At 42.4% G+C, this 26,064-nt stretch overlaps 1 protein-coding gene across 13 annotated transcripts in view; it reads left to right on the top strand.

Annotated features, from left to right (window-relative positions):
• Nucleotides 1–328: 328 nt before the first annotated feature.
• Anks1a (ankyrin repeat and sterile alpha motif domain containing 1A) overlaps nucleotides 329–26,064 on the top strand; it is a 178,642-nt gene continuing 152,906 nt past the window's right edge. For 4 of the 13 annotated variants that reach the window (XM_078020166.1, XM_078020157.1, XM_078020158.1 and 1 more), the window contains exon 1: nucleotides 330–611. In XM_078020166.1, the coding sequence (XP_077876292.1) occupies nucleotides 421–611 (191 nt within the window). In that variant the 5' untranslated portion in view covers nucleotides 330–420. Of the gene's footprint in view, nucleotides 612–26,064 lie in introns of all 13 variants that reach the window. The other 9 variants (XM_078020160.1, XM_078020165.1, XM_078020155.1 and 6 more) reach the window with 3 other exon arrangements.

Genomic DNA, 26,064 nt, shown 5'->3' with positions numbered 1-26,064 from the left:
TGGACGAATTACCGTATTTCCAGTCCCGTGAGCTCCTGAAACCTTTGGGGAAAGGAGCGCGTTTCTGGAGGCGCGTACAGGTGGGCCCCGTTTGTTCTCTTCCACCTGCTCAGTGGTGCCCACGCGTGGCGTTGACACTTCGTTCTGCCAGGCGGGTCGCAGAACAGCCAGGTCCACCTGCGCGGGCCGCGGAGCCCCGCCCAGCTAGGTGGGCAAGGGGGCGGGGCTCCGCGGGGGCGCGGTGACGCGTGACGCCAGATCCCGGAAGTGACGCGCTCTAGGGGGGGAGAGGCGGGGGGGAGGGGGGTGGTGTCCCCGGCCGGTTTGGGGGGTGCGTTGCCCGGAGACGGAAAGTTTGGGAGCCCGTGCAGGCTCGGCGGCTGCCCCGGGGAGGGGGTCCAGGGGGTGGCGGCCCTGGGGATGGGGAAGGAGCAGGAGCTGCTGGAGGCGGCCCGCACCGGGCACCTCCCGGCCGTGGAGAAGCTGCTGTCCGGGAAGCGGCTCTCCTCGGGCTTCGGGGGCGGCGGCGGCGGCGGCTCCGGGGGCGGCGGCGGCGGCGGGGGCGGCGGCGGCCTCGGCTCTTCCAGCCACCCTCTCTCCAGTCTGCTCAGGTGGGTACGCGCCGCGCCGGGCCGACGCCTGGAGACCCTCTCCCCCGCAGGTCTCTTGGGTCCCAGAGAGGTCGTGGCTCCAGGGACCCGGGCGGGGTGGGCTTGCGTCGTGTCCCGGGGCGAGGACCCTCGGGGCCGGGAGCCCGAGGGGGCGCGGGTGCGGGTCCGTGCGGAGCCTGGCTCTCCTGGTTTCGCGTGCCGACCCCGCTGCGAAGAATGGTGGGAGTGCCCAGGTGGCAGCCTCCGCCGCATGGCACAGCCCGGCTTCACCCTTGCCGCTCTAGGTGCCAGCTGTCGTTTCTCACAAAAGCCACCTTAGAGCAAACATACACAGCTCAAATCTCCCTCGCCTCCTGCAGATACTCGCACGCCTTGCAGAGTCTTGCGGCTCCCCGGAGGAAATTCTGTTGATTTCCTTCTCTTAGGAACTTGGAACCTTCGACCGAGCTCTACGAGACTGGACTTTTCTTTATGTTAAAATCGTCCCTGGGTTTACCCCATTCTAAGTGTTCATCTTTGAGCCCCTCTAGTGCTTGAAGCTCAAATTGTAGTTCCTTGTTGTCAACCTCACTGGATTAGTCTAAGCGGCATATGCAGGATTCATTAGGGGGCTTATCCATTAAGAAATATTCAGAAAGTCTTGCTTAGGAAACTGAGAAGTGCTTTAAACTTTCCGAGATCTGTTGAAATAAACACTTGAATCTGGGACTGCAAGGCTTGAGGGGAAAAGATCACTTTTGTGTGGCTTGGAAGGGGGATTGGAGGTGCTTTGTCAGCGTGAGTAAAATATGTTGGTTCAGCAGTGCTTTCATAGCCTGTTTTCTTTTCCTTCCTTGTTCTTCTGGGTTTTTTAAGAAGTGGAAGTTCATTTAGAAATGGCTTTGGTAGCTTTTGTTCCCCATTAGTTTATGTAACTTCGATTTGTGTGAGCTTGGACCAAAAAAGCCCCAGGCTCTCATAAATCGTTAGGTATTAATCACGGAGTACCAACCCAGATCTTTACAGGAAGGTTTTTGAAGGCAAGAGTAGAACCCTCCCCAGGAGCTGCCTTTGGAGAATAAAAATATGCTACTGTTGCTGCTGTTTCTCTAGCCCTTAGAACAGTGCTGGCTCATAGTAGGTACTCAAGATTTGTTGAATAAATAAAAGTTATCATTTGGAGAAGTCAATTTATGAATAATCTGGTTGTGTTACTATAATTTTGGTAGTTTGGAAAACAGAGACATCACTTTGGAATGTGGGGGAGATCAGGGTCTTCTGGAGGAGGGGGAGTTAAGCTGGCCTTGAAGATATGAGGGTTTGTAAGATCAAGTGTGGTGGGAAGGTTCCAAGTGGGCACACCATGGTCAGAATCAGATATGAGAAAGGAGATTTATTTGGTGCTTATGGGGCACAACTTCTTACTTGGACTCTTGAGTATTTGGGCCAGATAAAGGTAAATAATAATGACTGGTATACTTCTATCTGAGTGACAAGTGTTTCTTATATTAATACTCCTGTTCTTAGATTAATGCCTGATGACCCAGGGGTGCTCATTAATGTATATTGAATGTATGTCCTGGGTCTTGAATCCTACCTAGATTCTTTGACCCTCTGCAGTTCTGATGTCTGAGAGGTAAGGGAAAGACATGGAGGTTTGGAGGGGGATCTTTCTCTCTGGAATTGGTGATATTGCATTTGGAGAGTTGCTAGAGCTTAGTGAACATCTTTCTCTCTCTTCAGTACAGGTCGAGTTATTCTTGATGCTCTCATTCAGATACTGTTGAATTTTTTGCTGAGGATTTAGCCACTGTGTAGTTAAGACAAGGAAGCCTGATGAGCGCAGTATTTTTACTTTGGTCCTCTTGATGGTTTGTCCAGTCTCTGCCATAAGCTATGGGTGTGTCTCCCCTCCCCAGAGTTGGAGAGCTGACTCCTGACTTGCCCTGTGTCTGTTGTAGAGGCCATAGATGCCTGAGTTTCCCAGCCCCCGGCTCCTGTGACTGCTAGGGGTAAGGAGGATCTTCAGGCACTGGTTATATTAGGTGTGTCTTTAATTAGAGGAAAACTCTGGTTAAACTTCGTGAAAGATTTCTGAGCAAATGAGACCATGCATTTTAATAATCCCTAGGCCAGTCTTTCTTTTTTTAAAATTTTTTTTCTTTTTAGTTGTTGATGGACCTTGATTTTATTTATGTATTTATGTATTTATTTATTTTTATGTGGTGCTGAGACAATCGAACCTAGTCCATCACACATGCTAGACAAACACTCTACCACTGAGCCACAACCCCAGCCCCAGCTTGTCTTTCTTTTTGTAAGTTTGGAAATAGTAGAGGTGATTCCTCTATGCTCCCAACCCCCGCCCCCCTCTCTGACAAGGACCCTGGGTTATTTAATGAGAACTGTGGAATTTTAGCTTCACATCTGGCCTTTGTCTCAGCTGTTGTACCTACCTTTGTTCAACTATTTGAGGAGCTTACAGCTGCAGTGGATATAGATGTTTCAAACACGTGTGTTTATTCATGTGTTTATCATCTCCTTCCTTTATTCCACAAAGGTTTTGTGGTTATAATTAAGTTCCAAAATACCTTCTTCTCTTAGCCCATCTCTCTTTTTTTTTTTTTTTATTGTTGGTCGTTCAAAACATTACACAGTTCTTAATACATCATCTTTCACAGTTTGATTCAAGTGGGTTATGAACTCCCAACTTTACCCCGTACCATCTCTTTTTTCTATACTGCTTGGGCTTAAGTCTTCTTAAAGTCCTTCCTGGTGATCCTAATAAACATAGATCTCCTGAGCTTCTACTTTCTGAGTGTAGTCAGAAATTCTCACCTTTCAGAGTATACCTAAGAATCAGAAAGTCAGTCAAGATGACTTCTACTAGGAAAAAAAGAGTTGTCCTGTTTTTCTGATCCTCACTTGTTTACTGTACTGACTTTCTACAAGTTAACCACTTTGAGCCTCAATTTCTATGTCTGTAAAATGGGGATAATATTACCTGCCTTATAGGTAATGTCTGAAATAGTATTTGTAACAGGCTTATCACAATTTCTAGCACATTCAAGTTCTCACTGGTAGCCATCTTTGGCTTATCACATACAGTTTTGCCATGTTGCACCTGCCATGTGCAGCTTACTGTGCCAGGCACATTTTACCTAGTGTTCTTTCATGTTTGGTGATCTGTTTTTCCCACCATGGCAGATTAGAAGCAATAAGGGAGAGGACCTGCTCAGGCAGACATTCTAATGCCATTTGTTAAACCAATGTTTATTCATCATTGACTTTGCGCCTGGCCAAGTGATTGCCAGCTGCCCTGTAAAATTTATGGTAGACCTAGCACATTGTAGGTGCTGTTCTCAGAATTAGGCCCTCTCCCACTGTGATCTTACTGAGGTTATGGTAGTATGGTATGTCTGTGTGAGAGATTGACCAAAAAAAGAAACCCAGCTCTCAGCCCCTCAGTCTTTCAAAGTTATTGTCATAGATGTTTATAACCCTATACACCTAAGTAGGCCCTCACATCATTGTACTATATCTTAGTGCTATAGTTTGTTTATAATGACTTAGCCATTAAATAAAGATTATGTTCCATATAACATTAATAAAAGGAGGAAATTTTATAAATATATTTTAGCTTTCTATCCAAAATGAATTAAATATAATTTTTTATTAACTTAATCTTTTTTTCTTTTTTTTTTTAATATTTATTTCTTAGTTTTAGTTTTAGTTTTTTTTTTTTGTACTGGGAATTGAACCCAGGTGCTTTACCACTGCTTGGTGATCTGTTTTTCAGCCTTTTTTGTTTTTTATTCTAAGACAGGTTCTCACTAAGTTGCTGAAACAGGCCTCGAACTTGTGATCTTCCTGCCTCAGCCTCCCAAGTTGCTGGGATTATAGGCATGCCATCACTTAATCTTTTTTGAGATGGGATCTCACTGTGTTGCCTAGGATGGTTTTGAATTTCTCAGCTCAGATGATCCTCCTACCTCAGCCTCCCAAGTAGCTGGGATTACAGATCTGTGCCACCATAATTTTTGTTACTTAAAAGTATTAGCAATATATTTTCTGGAAAGCTTAATTACCCCAAATGTCTAGTTCCTGCAGAAGTTCTGAATTGCATTGATTATACTTTATGTAAGCCTGACTCCTTTCTGTTTAATAGATACATGCTTTCAGGCTGTAGCTTGGGACAGGTTCTGTATTAAACTTCTTGTCCCAGGCACATAGCAGGCATTCACATTCTCATGTAATAAAGAGTTTGCTATGTTGAGGGTATAGTGAAAGTACTAATTTCTAGGAAAGCAATTTTGGTCTGAGAATGCAGTACAATTTGGGTTAAAAATGAAGTCTAACAACTAAAAAGCCAAAAGATCTGAGAAAAGAAAATGTTAAAATAAAACTCATCATATAATAACATGAAACTTAGGTTGAATCATGTATTGAAGTATGCGAGTGGAAAGATAAGGTGAAATACATTCCTCAGGGTTCAGAAGTAGAGAAACCAAACCAAATGTTGTAATTGTGTGTAATTGTGGTACAGACTTATGTCATGGTTTAGGAAAATTCTATCCTTAATTTTTTTTTAAGTTGTAGATACCTTTATTTTATTTATTTTTATGTGGTGTTAAGGATATAACTCAGTGCCTCACATGTGCAGGCAAGCACTCTACCACAGAACTATAACTCCAGTTCCCTATAACCTTAATTTCTTTTTCTTTTTTCTTTTTTGTAATTGTAGATGGACAGAATGCCTTTATTTTATTTGTTCATTTATAGGTGGCGCTAAGGATCGAACCCAGTACCTCACAGGTTAGGCAAGTGCTCTGCCATTGAGCCCCAGCCCCAGCGTTAGCCTTAATTTCTTAAGCATAAGAAGAATGAATAAAACATGGGGCAGAAAGGAGGCTTGCTGGAGAAATCTAAAATCTGTAGACAGTTGCAATAAATGTGGGTATAAGTTCATTCTTACTCTGCAGTCTTGTGAAAAAAGAAAAAAAAATCCTAAAATAGATGTGAATTTCCTGAGATATGAAAGGATTCTGAAAAAGGAATGAATAATGAAAGGTTTAAAATATGGGCTCCTTTTTGTGGACAGTAACAGATTCCCTCAAATGACAGAATATATGACAAGTGATTGTTTTTAAAGTTACTAATGTTTATTTAAGGAATTCAAACTTGTTTTTGAAAGAGTGGTTAGCATAACCATTCTACTGACTTGGTCCTTTATTTACCCCTAGATTGGTTCTGTAGCTTAGAGATTTTTGTGTTGATGCTTTTTTTTTTTTTTCTTCCCCTTGGTGCTGGGAATGACCTAGAGGTGCTTTACCACTGAGCTACATCCCCATCCATTTTTATTTTTTATTTTGAGACAGGGTTTTAATAAGTCACTGACGCTACTCGAGCCTCATCCTCCTGACTAGCTGGGATTACAAGTGTGCACCACACACCCAGGAGCTTTGAGATTTTTAATGGCTTTGTACCTTTTTCTCATGCTGACCCTTTTACTTTTGCCCTCCTACTGTGACAGATTTCTTTTGAACAAAAAACTATTTTGAGCAAAATGATCTTAACATCCTAAGGAAGAGGGCAACATTGACCATGTAAGGACTGTATAAAGGGAAACAGGATCTCATAGATTTGTCTGATCTAAGTTCCTGCTCTTCCAAAAGAACACAAGAACAACAACAACAAAAAGCAAAACACAGTCCCCAAAGTTAACATTTTCTGGCTCTTCCACTGAACTACCTTAATTAATTAAGAACAGTTTTTCAAGAACTTCTTAAAATATCTTTTAAGTGTAATTTTGTTGGAATGGCAGCCCTATTCCTTTATTTTAGAATCACTGAACATTATTACTTTCTCTAAAGAAGAATGTGGTTCCCTTGTTAAAAACAAAACAAAGTAGCATGCCTGGAAATGACTTCTGTGGTGGTTACTTTATATCAAAAAAATCTGGAGAGTGCCTAATCTTAAACTAAGTAGGGCAGTTATTGTAGTAAAAGATAATTTACAGAAATGCAGTAAGTCAGTGTTCTTCCTTTCCCTGAGTTCTCCGTTGAAGTTCAGTTTCTGCTGCATTGGTTACAAAAATTTAAGACAGGAAACAGTGGAACAATCTTGTGGTCCAAAGAATTTGATTTGTATCCAGTTAGCAGCAGCATGTTCACTTGACACAGAGGTTATAGTCCCAGTGAAAGTTACATCCTTGGCCAGAAAAATCTCTTCAAAAGATTTTTTCCTGCCTTGGTCTGTTCACCCCAAACAGCTGTGAATTTTGGTTTGAAAAAAGGAAGTCCAGGCTATTTCTGCTTTAGTCTTCAGTGAGGAAAGTAAATTACTGGGGTTTGTAGCCCAGAGACACCAAGGAAACTCCAAAAGTAGACAGTGCAGAGTTTGTTTTTGGAAAAGCAGTCTCTTCTGTGGGTAGGAACTTGGTCATTTTTTTGGAGAGTCTTCAGAAAATGTTTCCCACATTGATTTCCAAAAGATGACTGGGAGATTTTCTGTGGTGTAGAAAATTATATTGTACAACATGTTTCATTCATAGAACATCTTCAGATAACTTTGGTGTGGTTAGTGTTAATGGTGGTAATACTAGAAATTATATGGTATGGCTTCATATTTATCCTTTCTCAGTAATTTGTAGATCAAGTTTGTTTTTTTTTTTACAAATTGAAAGAGTTTTAAAACAAGTCAGTTGTCTCTGCATTAAAACCAGTCAGTGCATTAAAACCAGTCAGTCAGTTGTATCTGCTGGGGATGTTGTTGCTGCTGTTCAAAATGGTGGAGGTGACTCAGGAAGCAGAACTGCCTTCTGGCTCACTGAACTGAGGAGGGCATGACATGGCCACTCGGGGTCAGGGTCTGACCCAACTCTGTCTTGTGACTTAGGCAGGTTACGAAATTTCTCTGAGTCTCTGTGTCTTCATATGAAAAATGGGTCTGGGATGGTAATTACCTTCTAAGGAAGCGTCAAATAAACTAAAATATGCAAGGCACATATATATGCCTGGTGCTTGCCTAGGGCTTGGCAGACCTTTGCTGCCAGAACCATCTGATCATCTGATGAGAGCAGATGCTAGCTATCTTTGATGAATCGGAATGATGATCCTGTTTGTTAAGGACATATCTTTTATTGATGTTACCACTTAAAAATTTATAATAATTGATTGCAGAGGTTCTCTACCTTTTCATATATGAGGAATCCCATTTTTAAGACCTAAAAATAGTAACGATGCCAAAATTACTAAAGTAAATCCAGTTAAATAATCCTGTGTTTGATGTTTTGGAATCTAAAATTCTGGGTGTTTGGAGAGTGATATTGAATGGGATTACAGCAACGTGAGGAATTATATATCTACTGTAAAACCTATAAATATTTACACTAAATGGGATAAATTTGAAGCAGTTTCATATCAGGTTAGGTCAGGTTTTGCAGCTAAACAAGTTTGCTGCTAACTTACAAAAATACATTTTCATAAAAAGAGTTTCTGGATTTCTGAATTGCGGAAGAAGGGATTATAGAGCTCTGCCTTTATTGTAGGAAAATTGGAAGACACATAAGTGCAAAGCAAACGATAAAATCATTTATAATTTTATTATCTAAAGAAATCAACTGTGGTGATTTTGGCATATGAACTTGGTCTTTTTCTGTGCAAACTATTTTTTTTAATGGCAGTGATATTGTTTGAGACATACTTTGTCTCAAACTTTCATTTAATATATTGTGAACATTTTCCTCTCACTTTCTTTTCTTCCTCAGCCTCCTTTTAAGTGTTTGAGTGGTATCTATAGTGGATGTGAATTTGTAATCTATTTAACCCCTTCTCTGCCATGGGACATGAGTTTGTTTTTAGAATTCTGCTTTAGAATAGCTCTGAGATAAACATCCTTGTAGATAAGTTTTTTAAAAACATATTTTTATTTATTTGTTTATTTTTGGTAGTGGGGATTGAACTCAAGGGTACTCGGCCACTGAGCCACATCCCCAGCCCTATTTTGTATTTTATTTAAAGATAGTCTCAATTACTTATTGCCTCACTTTTGCTGAGGCTGGCTTTGAATTCTCATCCTCCTTTCTTAGTGTCCTGAGCTGCTGAGATTATAGACATGCGTCACCACACCCCCCTCATATATTTATTTTTAATTGACACAGTAATTGTATGTATTTAGGAGGTATGGTAAGAGACTTAAATACACATAGATCAGGGTAATGGGACATCTTATCACCTCAGACATTTATCATTAATTTATGTTGAAAAAGTTGGGAACATTTAAAAGCCTATTAGCTATTTTGAAATATTCAATTAATTGCTGTTAACATTAGTTATCCTTGTAGATACGTTTACAACATACCAGGTGTGTAATATTTTGTATACTCAATAGGATAGTAGATGTATTTTGAGTATCCAACCCTTGTAAAAATCATATATGTGCACATGAAATTAAGGACTCTAATAATTCTGAGGCCCCCAAACTCTTCTGGGTTCTTGTAATTGGGAAGTAGTGTACTGATCTATGGCTGCTAAGTGCTACTTACATTCAGAAAGTTACCTTTGTGCAACGCAGGGTTGTGTTTTTTTTTTTTTTTCCTTTCCAGGGATTGAGCCTGGAGTGCTCTACCACTGAACTACATCCTCAGTATCTGCCTCCTTTTTTTTTTTAAGCAGGGTCTCACTAGGTCACTCAGCCTGCCTTGAACTTGTATTCCACCTGCCCCAGTCTCCTGTGTAAGTTTAATGTCAACTTAAAGTCTCATGTGTTGTTCACAGGCAGAACGTTTAGGAGAGGGCTCTTAATACAGCTGCATAGAGCAATATGCTCCAAGCAGAATGAAATAGAAAGCTTTTTCCTGTTGTTCTGTTGTCATGGGAAATTCCAAACCTTACAATTCTTGTAAGACCAAGGCCTTATGTGCCTCCATGCAAAGGGCCCATCCTTTGTCATGGCTGTATATTGCACTTGTCTCTACCAGGGTGACTAGAAGCAGCACGGTGTGCAGATATCAATCAGGCTCTCCTTTACTGTGACTGGAAAAGCAGCTGCAGATATCTGTCTTGCTAATCACTTTGCCAATAATCATAGTTGAGCATTCGCTGGTGTTGGATTGTAGCATTAATTTCACTTTTAAAAGGAAGGCATTGTTAAGTGCTTGCACTTACAGGATTAAGAAAGTACATTGTTTATTCCTATCCATTTTTTGTTTTTGTTTTTTGTTTATTCTGTGACTTTCAGCTTTGCCCTGTCTGGTTAGGAGTCTTACTTACAACCTTTAAGTTATAGAGAAAGTTTAAAATGCAAAGATGATATTTCTTTAAGGGAACATATTTAATTTTAAAAATTGGAGACTCTTATTCTTCCCCGTGAAAGGTAGAAAAAGTGATATTGTTACTTGAGGTGTCTTGTACTCAGAAAACACAAACTTTTTAGTTTAAAGGTGGTGTTTTAACCTTTCAGAGACCCTGATAAAGGAGGTATCTGCCAGCACCCCAGCCCTCTTTGTCCAATGAACTATTCTGTTGACTGTTTTCCTTTTGATCCCGTAAGCATTTGTTGTGATTTTTGTTTCCAGTTTTCTTTAAACACAATCCATTTCTCAAGTTATTTTGCTTTTTAAGTTACAGTTGAGTCCTATTTAGAAAATGTCTGATGGCCAGAAAAGATTACAAAGCAGATCAGTTCAGGGCTGTTTACCTGAGTTGCTGGAAGAGTCTGAGACCTTCTGGTGTTTGCTTTTAGATCTTTAACTCTTTGCTGGGCCAGGGGAGGAGCCCCAGGCCTGGCTTTGTCACTAGCCCTGTTCTCTGTTCTTCTCAGATCCTATGAAGTCTGTGAATTTGCTCTGAGTCTTCTTGGAGTCCGCCTGCTAGATTCTTTGGGTTGCCCTGCAGCCATGATAAAACTTCATTGCAAAGCCCAGTCCATCTTGTAGTATCTATCACAGGCTCACTCACCAGCTCAGTGCTGGTGCTCCTGGCAGCAGTGGGTTGGTGTGCACAGGTGTACTTTTGATGAGTGGGGGAATCTTCTCTGTTGGGCACTGTATACTTTGCTGGCTCTGCCAAGAGCTGCACACCTTTATTTTCTCAGTTTACCTTCATAGCTCACCTGCTAGATAGTTGCTATTATTCCCATTTGATAGAAGGAGAGACAAAGATTTAGTGAGGGCTTAAAGTGACTAGCATAGGGCCACATGGAAGAGAGCAGTGCCAGAAGTCTGACTCCCAAACTGTCCCTAATGAAGGACTGTGTTTGACCACTTGGGAGAAAGCAGTCTCTGGCTGAGATTAAAGCCATCATTTACTGTGGCAGAATTTTACCAAAAAGGTTGGTTAAAGGATTTATTTTCATATAATAGTTGCTTTTATAGAACTTAACCATGCATTGTCCTGAGCACTTTACAGATACCATTTTGTCCTTTTTATAGCTCTTTGGGGAAGGCACTCAGTATTGCCGTTTTACCGATGAGGAAACTGAAGCACAGAGAGCTCGAGGAACTTGCCAGGGTAGTAAGCTGGCAGGTGTAGGGCTTGGTTTGAACCCAGGCATCTTGGCTCTGGATCTTACTCTTCTTTATTAGACAGCTGGAAATATTCCTTTTATTCAAGAATGTAACACAAATCTCTTAGGAACACTTTGACTCTGAAAAGGGAGATAAGCTTATTTGTTTTTAGTCATTGGCAATTTCCCTGAAATATAGGAAAGTTAGATGAAGGGAATGTCTTTAAACATATGCCAAATTATATATCAGTTTAGGGGATATACAGAAATGCCCTGCAGCTCATGAAGAGAAACTAACCTCCCAGGTTGGACTTTTTAGACTTTTCTAGAAACTGTTGCTCATTTTCTTCCAAAGTTGGTTCACATACTCATAAATTTTACTGAAGAGAAAATCTGGAGTGCTCCCCCTTAGCCAGATGCACCACAGGGCCAGAGTGTGTGGGAAGCGGATCTAACCGACCAGTGAGAAACCCGAGGCCTGTGTATTTGTACTTATTTCCAGCTCTACTTTTTTGTATTGTTTTGTTTTAATAATCTTTTCCCCTCCCTCATTAGTGGTTTACAACCATATTTTGCATTCCTAAATAATAATTTAGTTTGTCCGTAAAATGATTTTCAGAACGTGCTCTCTGGCCAGGTCAGTGGCCGTTGACAGTAGCTTAAAGCCTGGGACGTGAGTGCTTTACCTTTCACAGTCATTCCATGCAGGTATGGGTGCCCGGTTTTGAACTCTTGATCCTCCTGCCTCAGCCTCCCAAACCATTGGGATTATAGGCATGTGCCACTGTGCCCAGCTTCGTGCCCATTTTTCTAATGAGATTCAAAGAGGTTAAGAGGGACTTTCCCAGGTCCAAAGTTTGTAAGACTTTTAGAGTCTGTTTTCTGTGGAGATTGTGGCTACCAGAAAGATGTCTGAAACCCTGGTAGAGGGAGTGAAAGGAAAAGGCAATCTAGCTAAGTAGCTCTGAAAATACCTGTGGGTCCTATATGCTTAGTAGTAATAGAATTGCTCTATTACTTTTTAGTTACCAGTGAAAATACCTCAGATGTTGAAATTGGCAGAGATTCCTGATTTGTTACTTTTTAATCTGTTGCTATCTACATAATTGAATGTTTAAGATTCAGCTGGAGAATAGTCTTCTTGCTAGTCACTCATCAGCCATCCCTTTGTCTATCATTAGCAGACCCACAGCAGATTTTCAAAAAGATTTTTAAGTAAATGATCCAGAACTTAAGGCTTTGCTTTAAAGTTTAACAATATTATTTTTTAATTTTTTTCAAGACTGAGGACCAAACTCAGGGCCTTGCATGCACTAGGCAAGCATTCTGCCACAGAACTAAGTTCCCAACCCCAGCAGTTGTTATTTTTTTAAAGAAAGAGTTTTATAAGAAATCAGGATCCAGTATTTTTTATTAGTTACGTTTTATAAGAAATTAGGTTCCAATTTTTTTTTTTTTTTGACTGGGGATGATTGAATCCAGGGGCACTCTACCACTGAGCCACATCCCTAGTCCTATTTTGTATTTCATTTAGAGACAGGGTCTCACTGAGTTGCCTGGGCCTTGCTAAGTTCTTGAGGCTTGCTTTGAACTTGTGATCCCCCTGCCTCAGTCTCCCAAGCCGCTGGGATTACCAGTGTGTGCCACAGTGCCTGGCAAGCTATCTCTTTTTAAAATATCTCTTCCTCAAGTTGAATGAGGTGGTGGATGCCTGTAATCCCAGCAACTGGGGAGGCTAAGGCAGTAGGATTGCAAGTTTGAGGCCAGCCTTAGCAATTTAGCGAGGTCTTAGGCAACTTAGTGAGACCCTGACTCAAAATAAAATAAAAAGGACTTGGAGATGTGGCTCAGTGATAGAGTGCTTGCTTAGCATGCTCGAGGTCTGAATTTACTCCTAGCACCACCAAAACAAAAAAGGAACAGAATGTAACATCATGGGTTACATCATGATCTGTTAGACCTTTGGTTACTACCATTTCCAGTGACCTCTCTCTAATATATGTTCTTCTTTCTGACAACTTTATAGTTCATTTACAGAGAGAACAGATGAAAATGGCATTCCAAGTACTTAGCTGCTTCTCATTTAGTTGGGAGATATTTATGAAGACCTGGTTCTTTCAAGTGAAATCTTGCAATCATTTAAAAATATTTGTTTTCTGAGAAGAATGCATATGAAATTATAAGGTGGTATAATGTTGCTAGTACTAATGAAATGATATAGTAGAAGCTAAACCCAAGGTTTTCTTTGATGTTTGTAATTTATAAAACTGATTTGTTATAATTTTTTTTTTATCTTAATAGTCCCAGTTTTCAGTTGACTTGTTACACAGTTTGTCATTCTAAAAGACCAGGCTGGGTGAAAGGGAGATGGGAACTCTTTGTGCTTCTTTACAACTCTTCTGTAACTCTAAAATTATTTAAACAGTATGCAAGGGCTATTTAAACAGTATGCAAGGGCTGGAGATGTGGCTCAAGCGGTAGCGCGCTCGCCTGGTATGCGTGCGGCCTGGGTTTGATCCTCAGCACCATATACAAACAAAGATGTTGTGTACACCGAAAAAACTAAAAAATAAATAAAATTCTCTCTCTCTCTTTAAAAAAAAAAATAAACAGTATGCAAAAGAAAGCTGTATTAAGCAGTGGCTCTGGAAAGAAGCTGCCTGAGTTCAAATCTCTCCTTGCCACCTACCAGATGGCAAATGCAGATAGATTTCCTAGCTGCTTTGGCTGAGTTCCCTCAGCTATGATAATAGAACTTGTCATGTAAGGTTGTATGAAGATTTGTTGAGTTAATGCGTGTAAAGTACTTAGAGGTGGCTGGAACATAGCAGTGTCAGCTGGATTATTATTATTTATACAGAGGAAATCCGGGCACCCTACTGTTTAGCCATGGAGGAGGCTAATGCTGTGCTGAGGAGTTTCCCGGAGAAGGAGTCCTTCCCCCTACCACCTCATTTTCCTTGAGAAATGGGACTTTCCTTGAGAAATGGGACTTGGGCTTTGCGTTTGCAAAGGGTGAAGACTCAGGTAGCTGATATAAGATCGGTATGGCGCAGGCAGAGGAACTGCTAGGTGAAGGGGGAAGAGCTAAAATGGGAAAGATCTGTTGATGCCAACAGTGAGTAAAGCAGCTGTCCGGCAGGAGTGGGCGGGGCCTTCCCTGGAACCAGTGGAGGTGAGGTTGGGAACTTGGCCAGTACCAGATTGTCCTGGGTTGGATGCTGGCTTCCTGGAGTTTAGACTGTTTTCCAGGCCTTTTATCTGGGGGGTGGGGGTGGGGTGAGAATGAATGAGAATTGAAACAATTCAAAACATTGTTTCTGTTTCAATAGCATTGTGGAGTAGTTTGAGTAGCCACTTACTTCCCTAGGGCAAGCTGTGTGGTAGGCGGAGGCCCTACTGCCATCACCTTTAAACTCCTTCAGCACAGCCTTTGCATGTCAGTGGCTAAATGGCTGAGCACTTATTTTGCTCCAGTGATTATGAGTTTAGTAACCCTCTGAAATAAATTTTTGGTTATTAAGTATGGTAGCTTCTCTGTACCTTTGGGACGCTGTGATAACATTTATTGTGTGAGACATTTATTCCACCCGCTGCCAAAGCTTGATGTGTGCATGCACTGGCTGACCTTTGAGCATAACGACATGGCCTGGGCAGAGGGGCTGCTTGCATGCATGCTTTGACTTCAGAATCTCAGCTTTTGTGCTGTCTTCTGTCATAGGAGAAGTGTGTTTCTTTTATTATTTTGAAAGGGAGGGGGAAAGAAAATTGAAGTATAAGTACAGATGAGTGCATGGATGTTACATATACAGGTTAATGTCTTTTTACCTATGAATACATCCATGTAATCATTACCAAAGCAATATTTCCAACACCGTGGAAGGCTCCCTTGTGTCAACTTTTAGCTAAAACTGTCCCTCCTTGAGGTAACCACTTTTCTGACCTCTATCACCATGGAGTTTTGCCTGGGAACATAACTGTTTTTCTCCACCATCACCCAGGTCCACTGTAGAGTGGAATGGAAGCAGAGGAGGGCCTATGTGGGTCGAATACTACAGTAGACATGTTCCCAGACTCCCTCGTCCTCCCATGAAGCCACAGACCTGGGCTTTTGTGATGTGTCCAACTCGGTCCCATCTCTCTGACTCCAGAGTCCGTGTTTCCCATTGCGCTGTGCTCTGTGTCTTTGGCTGACATTTACTGTAATAATTATCATTATCGTTAATGAAAAGTCCTCTTGGACTCTTCAGTATTTTTTATGGTGGTCAAAACCCAGCACTTAACACCCAGTCATCATTTCTAAGTGTGTTTAAATGGTGAAAAGCTTTTTGCATCTCTCTCTTGGGAGGTGGGGGGAGTTGTGCTGATTTGGAGCCAAGGACAGGGGCAGTTTCCTCACTTAATGAGTGCCTCTTTTGTGCCAAATCATGTGCTGGTCAGTGGAGTTATTGAGAGACAAGATGTCTCAGTTACAGCCTTTGATCTTCTGATGGGAGAGACAGGCACTTAATAATGAGTTCTGAAAAATGGAGGGCCCAGGAGGGTCAGAGAAGAAACCAGGGATGGGGCTTGAGAAATGTTCCTCCTGAAGGGGCTGGGGATGTGGCTCAAGCGGTAGCGCGCTCGCCTGGCATATGTGCAGCCCGGGTTCCATCCTCAGCACCACATACAAACAAAGATGTTATGTCCACCAAAAACTGAAAAATAAATATTCAAAAGATAAAAAAGAAATGTTCCTCCTGGAATAGGTGAAGTTCAAGTGGAATGTAAAGCTAGTAAGGATTGTCTAGTCGTCTAGAGAAAGTGAGAGTTGTTCTAGGCTGGACTGAGTGTGTACAGTGTATACAAAGAATGGATGTCTAGAGATGTGCAGGTTACTGTGTGGTGTGTCGGAGGGAGGCAGGTGCTTGGGGTAGGGAGAGAGAAGCTGGGGTCGCAGGCAGAGGGGAGACCATCATGTTTGTGCTACATTGTGTGATTTTTTATAGTGAAGGTAATGATGGGTTTGCATTTAGGAAGATCACTTCAAATTCTTGGGAAACAGATCAGTGGGCCAGGAGTGCAATATGATTAGGTTCTTGATGGAAGGCAGCAACCATGGATATTCAGAAAAAGCCAAATTTGAGTGATATTCAGGAGGTGTGATGAATAGAATAAGTGTGATCCATAGTCACCAAGTGACTATGGATTTGCAATTGAGAAGCTGACCATCTCTCCTATGTCTTTGCATCTAAACAGGATATTACAAGGTAAAATGGGGAAAAGAGATTTTGTGGAAGAACTGGATTTTTATATGTAAATGACCCCCCTCACACACACACTCTTTAGTGGAAGAATAGCATTTGCTGTAGTACTTATGTTAGTGTGCACAGGAACTTATAGATGAAGTTGTTGGATGACTTTGTTTTTGTTTTTTTAAAAGGGCAGCAGAGAAGTCAAGTCTTTTCGTTTGTTTTAATCTTCTTTTGTTTATGGTAGTAGAAACTAAATTTTCTATTGGGTGTTGATGGAGAAGATCTGTGAGCCCTTGAACTGAATGGGAGCCAGTGATATGGAAAGTAGCGGAGGCGGACCTTCCTACTCCTTTCAGGATTTATGTAGTTACTTATTTACTGAAAAGTATGCAGAAGCCAAATCAGCATTTCTTGTGAGATGGCTTTTAGTGTGGACTCTAAGGGTTTTATAAAGTTTAAAGCTGACCCTGTGTTTGCTTTGGACTCTGCTGAAACAGCTCCCTTTGTGTGTGCAGGATGACAGCAGGGGATCCTTCATCCAGCAGGACTGTGATGTAGACCCCCAGGGCTTCTTCACTCTGGCTTGGCTATGAGCATGCCTTCTCGTGAAGCTCAAGGACCATATGTGTAGAACTGAAAACTTCTAGAAAAGGTATAACAAGCTTTGTGATTGGCTCTGTCTGGAGTCCTAATCCTGAGTGGTCTTTAAGAAATCCAAACCACACCCTTTTTGTGGAGAGGAAGCTTTTCTCTCTAGTCAGCCAAAATTCAGACAGATTCCAAATTTCCTGTTACTGTAAATCCTTGACAGTTTAGAAAGAAGGATGGTGATGTGTAGGGCACAGAATCCTTAAAATTACAACATACATTTCTTTCTTTCTTTTTTGGGGTATAAGATATTGAACCCAGGGGTGCTTAAGCATTGAGCCACATCCTCCCCAGCCTTTTTTTTTTTTTTTTTTTTGAGACAGAGGAGTCTCACTAAGTTGCTCAAGGCCTTGCTAAATTGCTGAGGCTGGCTTTGAACCTGCAATCCTCCTGTCTCAGTCTCCTGAACTGCTGGGATTATAGGCATGTGCACCACTGCACCTGGTGTAAGACAAATCTCTTGCCCCTAGAATCTGTATTGTGCTCTCAGTCACTATGAATTCCTGCTTTTCCAGTGTTCAGGTTGTGCCCCAGGACTGTTAGTGCTTTTGCAATAACACAAGCTCTTGTCTGCCCAGGGATGTTCATTTCAGTTTTAAGTTATAAGTAAACAGTTGGGCTGAATGAACAGCAGTTTATGAAGCTGAGCACGTGTGACCTTAGTTTAACGTTGTAATGAAATCAAATACTCATAATCTGACACCTTTAATGGTACACATGATCATTATTGTGCTGCATGGTAATTAGGGAAGCAGGTCCCATAAGTGACTGTAATTAGTATTAATTTGTATATGGCCAAATCAAATTTTCAGTTTCTTGTTTGTTCGTTTGTTGATTCTCCAGCATCTCTAGTTAGTATCACTGTCAGCATTTTTATTGGTGCCTCTGTAAGACTGATCCTCATCACTTGCTACTCTGACTTCTCTATGTTAAAACACCAACTTGGGGTTCTCTTTCCTAGCAGCTCCTTGGAAGTGGGTGGTTCTCAGCCCAGTTTCTTTCTCCTCACCCAGCTTAATCTCCTCCAGGTAGCTCCTGTGAATTCTTCCTGACCTCAGGTGATCTGTGAGGCTGGGTTCTGTAGAGAGGAGAAGCTCCAGACCCTGTGGGCCAGTGGCTGCCCAGGAATGGGACAGCAGATGCTGTTGGGGTGAGAGAGTTGCCTTCATCTTGGAAAAAAGAGTTGGCACCATGTATTATGAAAGAGGATGGATTGAAATAACTTGAAAGTTCTTGACTATCAGATGGTAAGGACTGAATAGACATTTATTTATAGAATTGCCTTATTCCACTGGAAACTGATTAGAGGTTAGAGAAAGCATCAGGAGGAATACATTGACATCTTGGTTAGAGGATCATCGAAAAGAACAGGATACATTTTGGATTGATTGAGAAAGAAAATTGATTTGGATTAACATTTTTGACCTCTGTGTATCTGTGGTATGTAGCAGTGGATGGCTGTTTGGTGGTCAGATACAGAACCTTCTGTTGTGGTCCTCAGGCTGTGTGTATTGTCTGTTTTTATTGTGGTTAACTGGGTCCACTGCTTGGTACCTTGAGGTTGAGTTTCCTTTCCTGTGCTTTGTGAAAGCTGTCAGCTTCTACAAAGGGAAATTTTATCTTTTCTTCAAAAGTTTATAGTTTCTGACCTATGTTAGGCCCTGTGCTAGCTAGCACCAGGTAAAAAAAGATGATCAAGTATCTCAAATAATACTTTTCACATTTAGCTCATCCCTGTAAAATGGAGAAAGGCTGTTCATGTGCCCATGACACAAACAAGTAGTCACAGAGAGATGAACAGACTTGTTTTAGGTTATATGTTGCAATACTGACTGAGCTGAATGCTGAGTCTTTTTTTTTTTAAATATTTATTTATTTTTAAGTTTTTTTTGGCGGATACAACATCTTTGTACGTGGTGCTGAGGATCGAACCTAGGCTGCACGCATGCCAGGCGAATACGCTACCGCTTGAGCCACATCCCCAGCCCCAATGCTGAGTCTTTTGACCCCAACTAATCAGTTAAGGAAGTCTAAATGAAATAGTTTTGAATTTAAAACTAACCCATCAGGAAGGCTGTTATCTTCTTCCAAAATTTAGGTGGATGTTTAAAAAAATACATTACAAATTTTTCTTAGACTGGGCTACTGAGTGAAAATTCGATAATTAAAAATATCATAAATTTAACAGTACTAATTAAGGACTCATAGTTTTTTCAGGAAGATGTTGCTCAATATATTTTTATTTTATTTTATTGTGATGCTGGGGATGCAGCCTGAGGATTCTTGCGTGCTAGGCAAGTGCTCTGCCACTGAGCTACAGCCCCCAGGTCCAATGTATTTTTAAATTCGTTTGGGAGATAGTAAGAGTTCTCTAAAGATGAAAAGGAGACAGTTGCAAAAGTTCTGTTGGCTGATATCGAGTCTGACAGGATGGGAAGAACACTTAAGAGATGTTTCAGCCCATTTTCTCTTGCACCTAGGAATTGTCCAGGGTGTGGTAATAAGTTTAGGTTTATTTTGTGAAAAATGCATTTGTTAATTGTTAATTGACTTCATTCAATTTTTTGAACAACTTTAGAAGAAAAATTTCCCTGAGTAAAATGAGGTGAGCACTAACATCATACCACAGACAGCCCAAACAGTGTTTATTGAACATAGGCCTGTCCCGGGCTCTGTGTCTGGGAGCGGGGTCAGTTGTAGGGTTGTCTCTCTGAGGGCTGCTGGGAGTGACAGAGAGAGGCAGAGCTGGCCTGGCATGATGAGAGAACATGGCCTCAGAGGCCTTCTGGAACTAGGGTCATTAGTTGTATGACCTTGGGCAAACAGTTTGATGGGCCTGATTTTTCCAGCTGTGAATTGGGGCTGTATTTTATTCCAGAATGAAATTTTGGAGTATGGTATTTGCAGAAGATCCTTCTGTGTGTGCTGGGAAGTATTAGCTGGCTCTTCACATGCTTATTTCTGGGATCACAAGAATATACCTTCCATAGGTCTGGGGCTGTGTCTTCTCTCACCAGGTACCCCTGCCACTGTGCTGGAGTTTAAGTCCTCACATTCCTGGTCAGGGCCAGGCTGGCATGGGAAGGGTGCAGGCATGCTTCCTACGGACAGAAACCTGTATTTGGAAACATCTTAAAGCTTCAGGCCTATGGTGTATTGTTAACATGGTGCCATTTGAATTTTTGTATTCACAAGATTTCCAGAGGGTTTTCTTCTTCTACTTCAGCCTGATCAATGAGACCCTAATAATGATGTGAAAAAAAGGCTTGCTGTATTGTCACTTTGTGGGGGGCCAGCATGGTCTTGAGGCCCTGATCTCTTAGGCACCTGTTTTATGTGGGGTCCACTCCTCCTTTAGGACAGAGCTGGTTCTCTTTGTGCCAGTCCTCTTAGGGAACAAACGTGATTCCAGACAAGAGCTGTTTAAGCCTCTGAAGAATTTGGAGGTGAAGCAGCATCATGTCTGCATCACACTCACAACATGCTGAGGAGAATCTGGACATTGAGATTTGTGAGACCAAAGTCTCAACCACAATACACTTTTCAGCAAATATTGCTGAATTGGAGTTCAATTGTTTATTAATATGAAAATGAAATTACTCTGGATTGAGATTCTGCTTCCTTTGTATTTTCAGTGGAACCTGTGATGGGAGAAGAATGAGACAAAATGTTCTCTATAGAGTCTATTTTAAGAAGAATGATTCAGAGAAGAACCTAAGTCTAAGAAACCTTTATCAATAAATGAAAAGTGAGGGGCTGGGGATGTGGCTCAAGACGTAGTGCGCTCCCCTGGCATGCGTGTGGCCCGGTTTCGATCCTTAGCACCACATACCAACAAAGATGTTGTGTCCGCCGAAAACAAAAAAAAATAAATGTTAAAAATTCTCTCTCTCTCTCTCTCTCTCTCTCTCTCTCTCTCTCTCTCTCTCTCTCTCTCTCTCTGTATCACTCTTTCTTAAAAAAAAAATAAGTGAAAAGTGAATTGCTAAGTTGCCAGATGTCTCATTTTAAAGAATTTTTTCCTCATTTGGTCTCTTGTAAAGTCTTCCTTTTGCCTCTGAAACATTCTCTGCCCCAGTGTGACTTTAAAAATGTTTCAGAACATTCAGAGTCTCTTCTGTGTTGCGGTTGTCATACTGTGTAGTTCCACTGGGAATTGTGTTGCATAAAAATAAAGGCGAAAAATACCACATTACTGGACTACAGAGCTTTGGAAAATTTCCTTAAGTTGTTTGGTGTATTCCATCTTGATGTTTCCCTTTACATTTATTGAGCACCTGCTGTGAACAATAGCTCCTTGTGCCCCAAGGCAGCAGCAACTTCACTGCTGCCTGTAACAGGGTTTTAAGGTTTAGCCTTTAGCCATAGACATCTGCTGTGAGTTGGACATGGTTCCCAGAAGTTCCTATGTTGGAGCTTTAGACCTCAGTGTGGCTGTGTCAGAATGGTGGTCATTAGGAGCACTGTCCTCAGGAGGGATCCAGGTAGCTCTCATGGGACCCCCATGTTAGTTCTTTAGAGAATGAGTTGTTATGAAAAGGTGAGCCCGGCGTCTGACTCTGGCTTGCCATGTGACCTCTCCCTCTTGCATATACTCTCACCACGATGCCATCTTCAGATGGTCCTTATCAGAGTGGCACTGATGGCAGCATCACATCCTTGAACTGTTGGAACTATGAGCCAAATGAACATATTTTCTTTATAAGCTGTGCAGCCTCAGGTATTTCCTTAGAGTAATGAAAAACTAATACCATCATCCCACCTTAATAAGACAGCATGGCTCATATTTAAAGGGAGGCATTTCCCTTTTGTAGTTGTAGACACAAATCCTTCTAAGGGGCACCACTCTTTTGGGGGCAACTTAAAGCACCTCTGTCTGTTCATTATTTGATCCACTATCAACCCTCTCCCAGTGTCCTGTGTAAGTCCCCATGGGGCCTGTGTGCTCTGGTGGGGGAAGCACCAGGGGTTGAAGAAGGAAAAGGGCTTTAAGAAGTAGCCCCAGCAACCTGTTGGCAGCTTTTCTGCTCCCCCAGGCATGGAAGGACAGAGCCCTTGGGGAAGAAGGGGAGGCAAAGCTTCCACTGAGTGGAGAGGGAGATCTGACCAAGGTCCACTTAGAGGTCAGTGATGTTTCTTTTGATGCTTTTCATTTTGGTGACCTCTTCAAATTGACCCAAGCCCTGCTGCCACCCCATCCCACCCCATGTTCAAGTTACCTCTCAAAATTCCTGTAACCACTGAATAGATTCAACATGATGCCCCCAGATCAGTCCTGTCACAGTGCTGATGAAATGGCACTCTGCCCCCGCTTACCTCTCTGTTAAACTAACCAAAAAAATCTGGGGATGTGATGTAGGAAAAGATTTTTTGGGGCAGCAACTCTGTGCTTTCTTCCAGCAGGATGGGAGGGAAGGGACATCCTGTCCCCACAGAGTTGACTACTGGCTGTCTGTACTTCCACACCCCACCCCCCACCGCCCCTTTTTTGGTACTGGAGATAGGACCCCAGGACACTTTACCACTGTGCTGAGGACACTTTACCACTGTGCTACATCCCCAGTCCTTTTTATTTTGAGACAGAGTCTTGCTAAGCACTGAGTCTTGCTAAGCAGCTGAGGTTAGTCTTGCTAACCTTGAGTTTGCAATCCTCCTGCCTCAGCCTCCCAGGCAGCTGGGATTACAGGTGTGCACTACTACACGCAGCTAATTCTCCGGACCTGAGGCTAGGAGGCCCCTGGCACAGGTGGGCACCGCCTGTCTGCCTGTGGCCACCTGCCTGGGGAATTGTGGTGTTTCTGTTCTGGCCAGAGTCACCACAACTTGCTAGGGTGGAGCTGTAGGTGGGGCTGATAAGCAACTTCTAGAACCCTGGCGTTGTAAATCCCTGGGAAAGGAAGAGGCTTTCTCTTTGTTACCGGCTGCCCTGCCCCCACCCTGTGACAGACACACACACACACACACACACACACACACACACACACACACAGCCTCTTCTAGAGGGCCACTTTCCCCTTCAGGTTTTCTGTCTCCAGTTCACTCCAGAAGTGTCCATACTGTTCTCTCTACTCCCTCGGCTCTACCCCTGGGGCTAGCCCCTGTTGTTTCTTCTAGAGACTGAGTTTAGTCATTGTGGAAATCACACCCTTAAGACTGCATGTGTGGAGCCCTTTTCGGTTGAAAATCAAAGGGTGTGGAATTCTGATCCCTGTGGGGTGGTATGATCCCCCCCCCCAAAGGCAGGTGTGACTTTGGGGAGAGGGCGTGTAGTGGTTGGAGTGTGGCTTGTGCTGCTGGTTGGCCTGGGTTCGCGTGCCGTCTCTGCTTGGCAATGGGGTATTAAACTCCTGTCTCAGTTTCTCCCTGTCCAGTGTACTCATGTAGCGTCCACCTCGTAAGTCCTTGTGAGGAGCAAAGGGAACCATGCTGCAGAGGGCTCTCCAGCGGCCCCCAGCACACTGCGAGGCTTCTTAGGGTCAGCTTTCCACCTCTCCCACAAGGTGGAGCCTCAGGCTGGGGGGCAGCCAAAACAGCCAATCCCACTGTGCCCCTGCGTTTTGGGCAGAAAATTATGGTAAGGAAAAGAAGCCAGTGTAAGGCCTCTGGGTCAGTGTCACAAAAGCCATCAATTGAGCGCTTCTCTCAAGGTCTCCTTAAAGATGGCTGCTAAATCTGTTTCCTAAATTTTATAGTCTCATTAAAAGTATTCTGTTGTCTTCTGATTCAATGGAATAAAACATTGACTGAAATCATGATTTTTTTTTTAACAAAACACCATGCAACATGGCATTAAATGTGAATCAGACTGGTAACTGTTACATTTTGAACTTTTCATATTGTCTTAAAAAATTGATCAGTTGAGGTTGGTAAACGATGTTTCTAGTACCTTATGCAAAAAGTTAGAAAGTAATCACTGGCAAAGTTCCTCAAGAACACTGTTCTTTCTAAGAGAAAATTGAATATTGACTTAGAGCACCTTTCAGGGTCATGGCTGCCCTAGAGTCCAAACTCCTTCCTGTGTCTTTGAGGCTTCTGCAGTCTGCTTTACTTCTGGTTTTGTGGTCAGTTGTTCATTGCTCCCACCGTTAGCTTTGCTGTGGATACTTCAACATTACTTAGTTCAACAACAAAAACCTCTTGGGTGGGTGGGTACTGGGGAGTGCACCCAAAGGCACTTAACCACTGAGCTGATCCCCAGCACCCCACCCCCCACTGCCCTTTTTTGGTACTGGAAGTAGAACCTGGGGACACTTTACCACTGTGCTACATCCCCAGCCCTTTTTATTTTTATTTTGAGACCGAGTCTTGCTAAGCAGCTGAGGTTAGTCTTGCTAGCCTCAAGTTTGCAATCCTCCTGCTTCAGCCTCCCTGGGATTACAGGTGTGCACCACTGTACGCAGCTAATTCAACAAATATTAAGTGTCTTTTCTGTACCTACAGTATTGCTGTTTGCAGTTAGCTTGAATATGGTCCCATGCTAACTTGAAGCTAGATCTGTATACATGCCTCTTTGTCTACAAAACTTCCCGTGCCGTGCTGTTTGACAGCTTCTGGCTTCACTTTACCAAAAGCAGTAGGTGGTAAGTAAAGTGCCTAGGCTCTGGAGTTAAGGTGTGTGGATTTAAAACACAACTTTACCACTTGTCAGTAGTGGCAAAGTTGGAAGTTTTTAATCTCTTTGTTTCATCTTTAAAATGGAAGTAATAATAGTAACTGGCTTACAGTGTGGTTCTGAGAATTAGGTTAGGTGACCCATAAGCACACTTGGTATATTCTTTATATATAGTAGCTTTTTGATAACAGTTGTTGTTGTTGCTGTTATTATTATTTTTTCTGTACTGAGAATAGAATCCAGGGCCTTGCAAACGGTGGGCAAGTGGTCTACCATTGAGTTACAGCCCCAGCCTTTTAAATTTTATTTTGAGTCATGGTCTTGTTAAGTTGCTCAGGCTGGCCTTGAACTTGAGATCCTCTGCCTCAGCCTCCCAACTAATTGAGATCACAGGTGTGCGCCCCTATGCCTGGCCTATTATTATCATTTTTATGTCACTGCCTACAGGAAGTCTTTCCCCTTCCACTGTGAGAGCCTTTCCTGTGTGCTTGTGCTCCCAGATCCTGGTTTACAATTCTGTCATGTGGTTTTTATGCTGTGTTGTAATTCCCTGTTTGTTTCACCTCACTTCTAGACTGCCAGCTTCTTCATCTTCATCATCTTCTCTTTCCTTTCAGTTTTTTGGAGTCCAAGGGGTTGAACCCAGGGCCTGGAGCCTGCTACCCAAGTGCTCTACCACTGAGCCACACCCCAGCCCTGTCATCTTCTTAAATGTAGATAAAATCTATTTCTGGGATACCATCATATCCCTACTGCCTAATAGACGTTGTTTCCCTTTCCCACCTACTGGAAGGTATTAGGGTAGATGATTTTTGTTTATTTGTTTTTGCTTTTTAAGGGTCCCTAATTAAATTGTTATTGATTCATTGATGAATGATTCTACTTGCCTGTTTTGGCAGGAGCCAGGAGTTTTAAAATTGTGTTTCCCTGTCCCTTCATTAGGGCACTTTTTACAAATGCACCAAGTGTGTGAAATGATACTCGTTAAGCCTATTTTGTGGCAGGTATCACAGTAGGATCTTTAGATTTGTCTTATTGAAATTGTCCTCAACTCCTCTGAGTTAGATGCTAACACACCTGTTAAGAATGATGTGAGGTGCTCATTCAGCTTAGTAAGGGTCAAGTCGGGCTGTGCTCTGGATCTGCTTGGCTTCATGACACATCCTGTTTTCATCCTGTGCTCACTGCCTTACTGAAGACTTGGCTGACTGGTTCCCTGCCCATAACTGCTGTCCCAGCCCTTCTGCCCCCTTTCTAGAATGCTGTACTTTAGACTTCAGAAATGCTCATTAGCTGGATATTGTGGTGCACACCTGTAATCCCAGCTACTTGGGAGACTGAGCCAGGAGGATCACAAGTTCAAGGCCAACCTGAGCAGACTTAGTGAGGCATTCTCTCAAGATAAAATGAAAGGGCCAGGCTCAGTGGCACATGCCTGTAATCCCAACTGCTTGGTGGGGAGGCTGAGTCAGGA

This window comes from Ictidomys tridecemlineatus, chromosome 8 (genome assembly GCF_052094955.1).
Source record: "Ictidomys tridecemlineatus isolate mIctTri1 chromosome 8, mIctTri1.hap1, whole genome shotgun sequence".
NCBI classification, from domain to species: domain Eukaryota; kingdom Metazoa; phylum Chordata; class Mammalia; order Rodentia; family Sciuridae; genus Ictidomys; species Ictidomys tridecemlineatus.
This window is presented reverse-complemented; position numbering and strand designations above follow the sequence as displayed.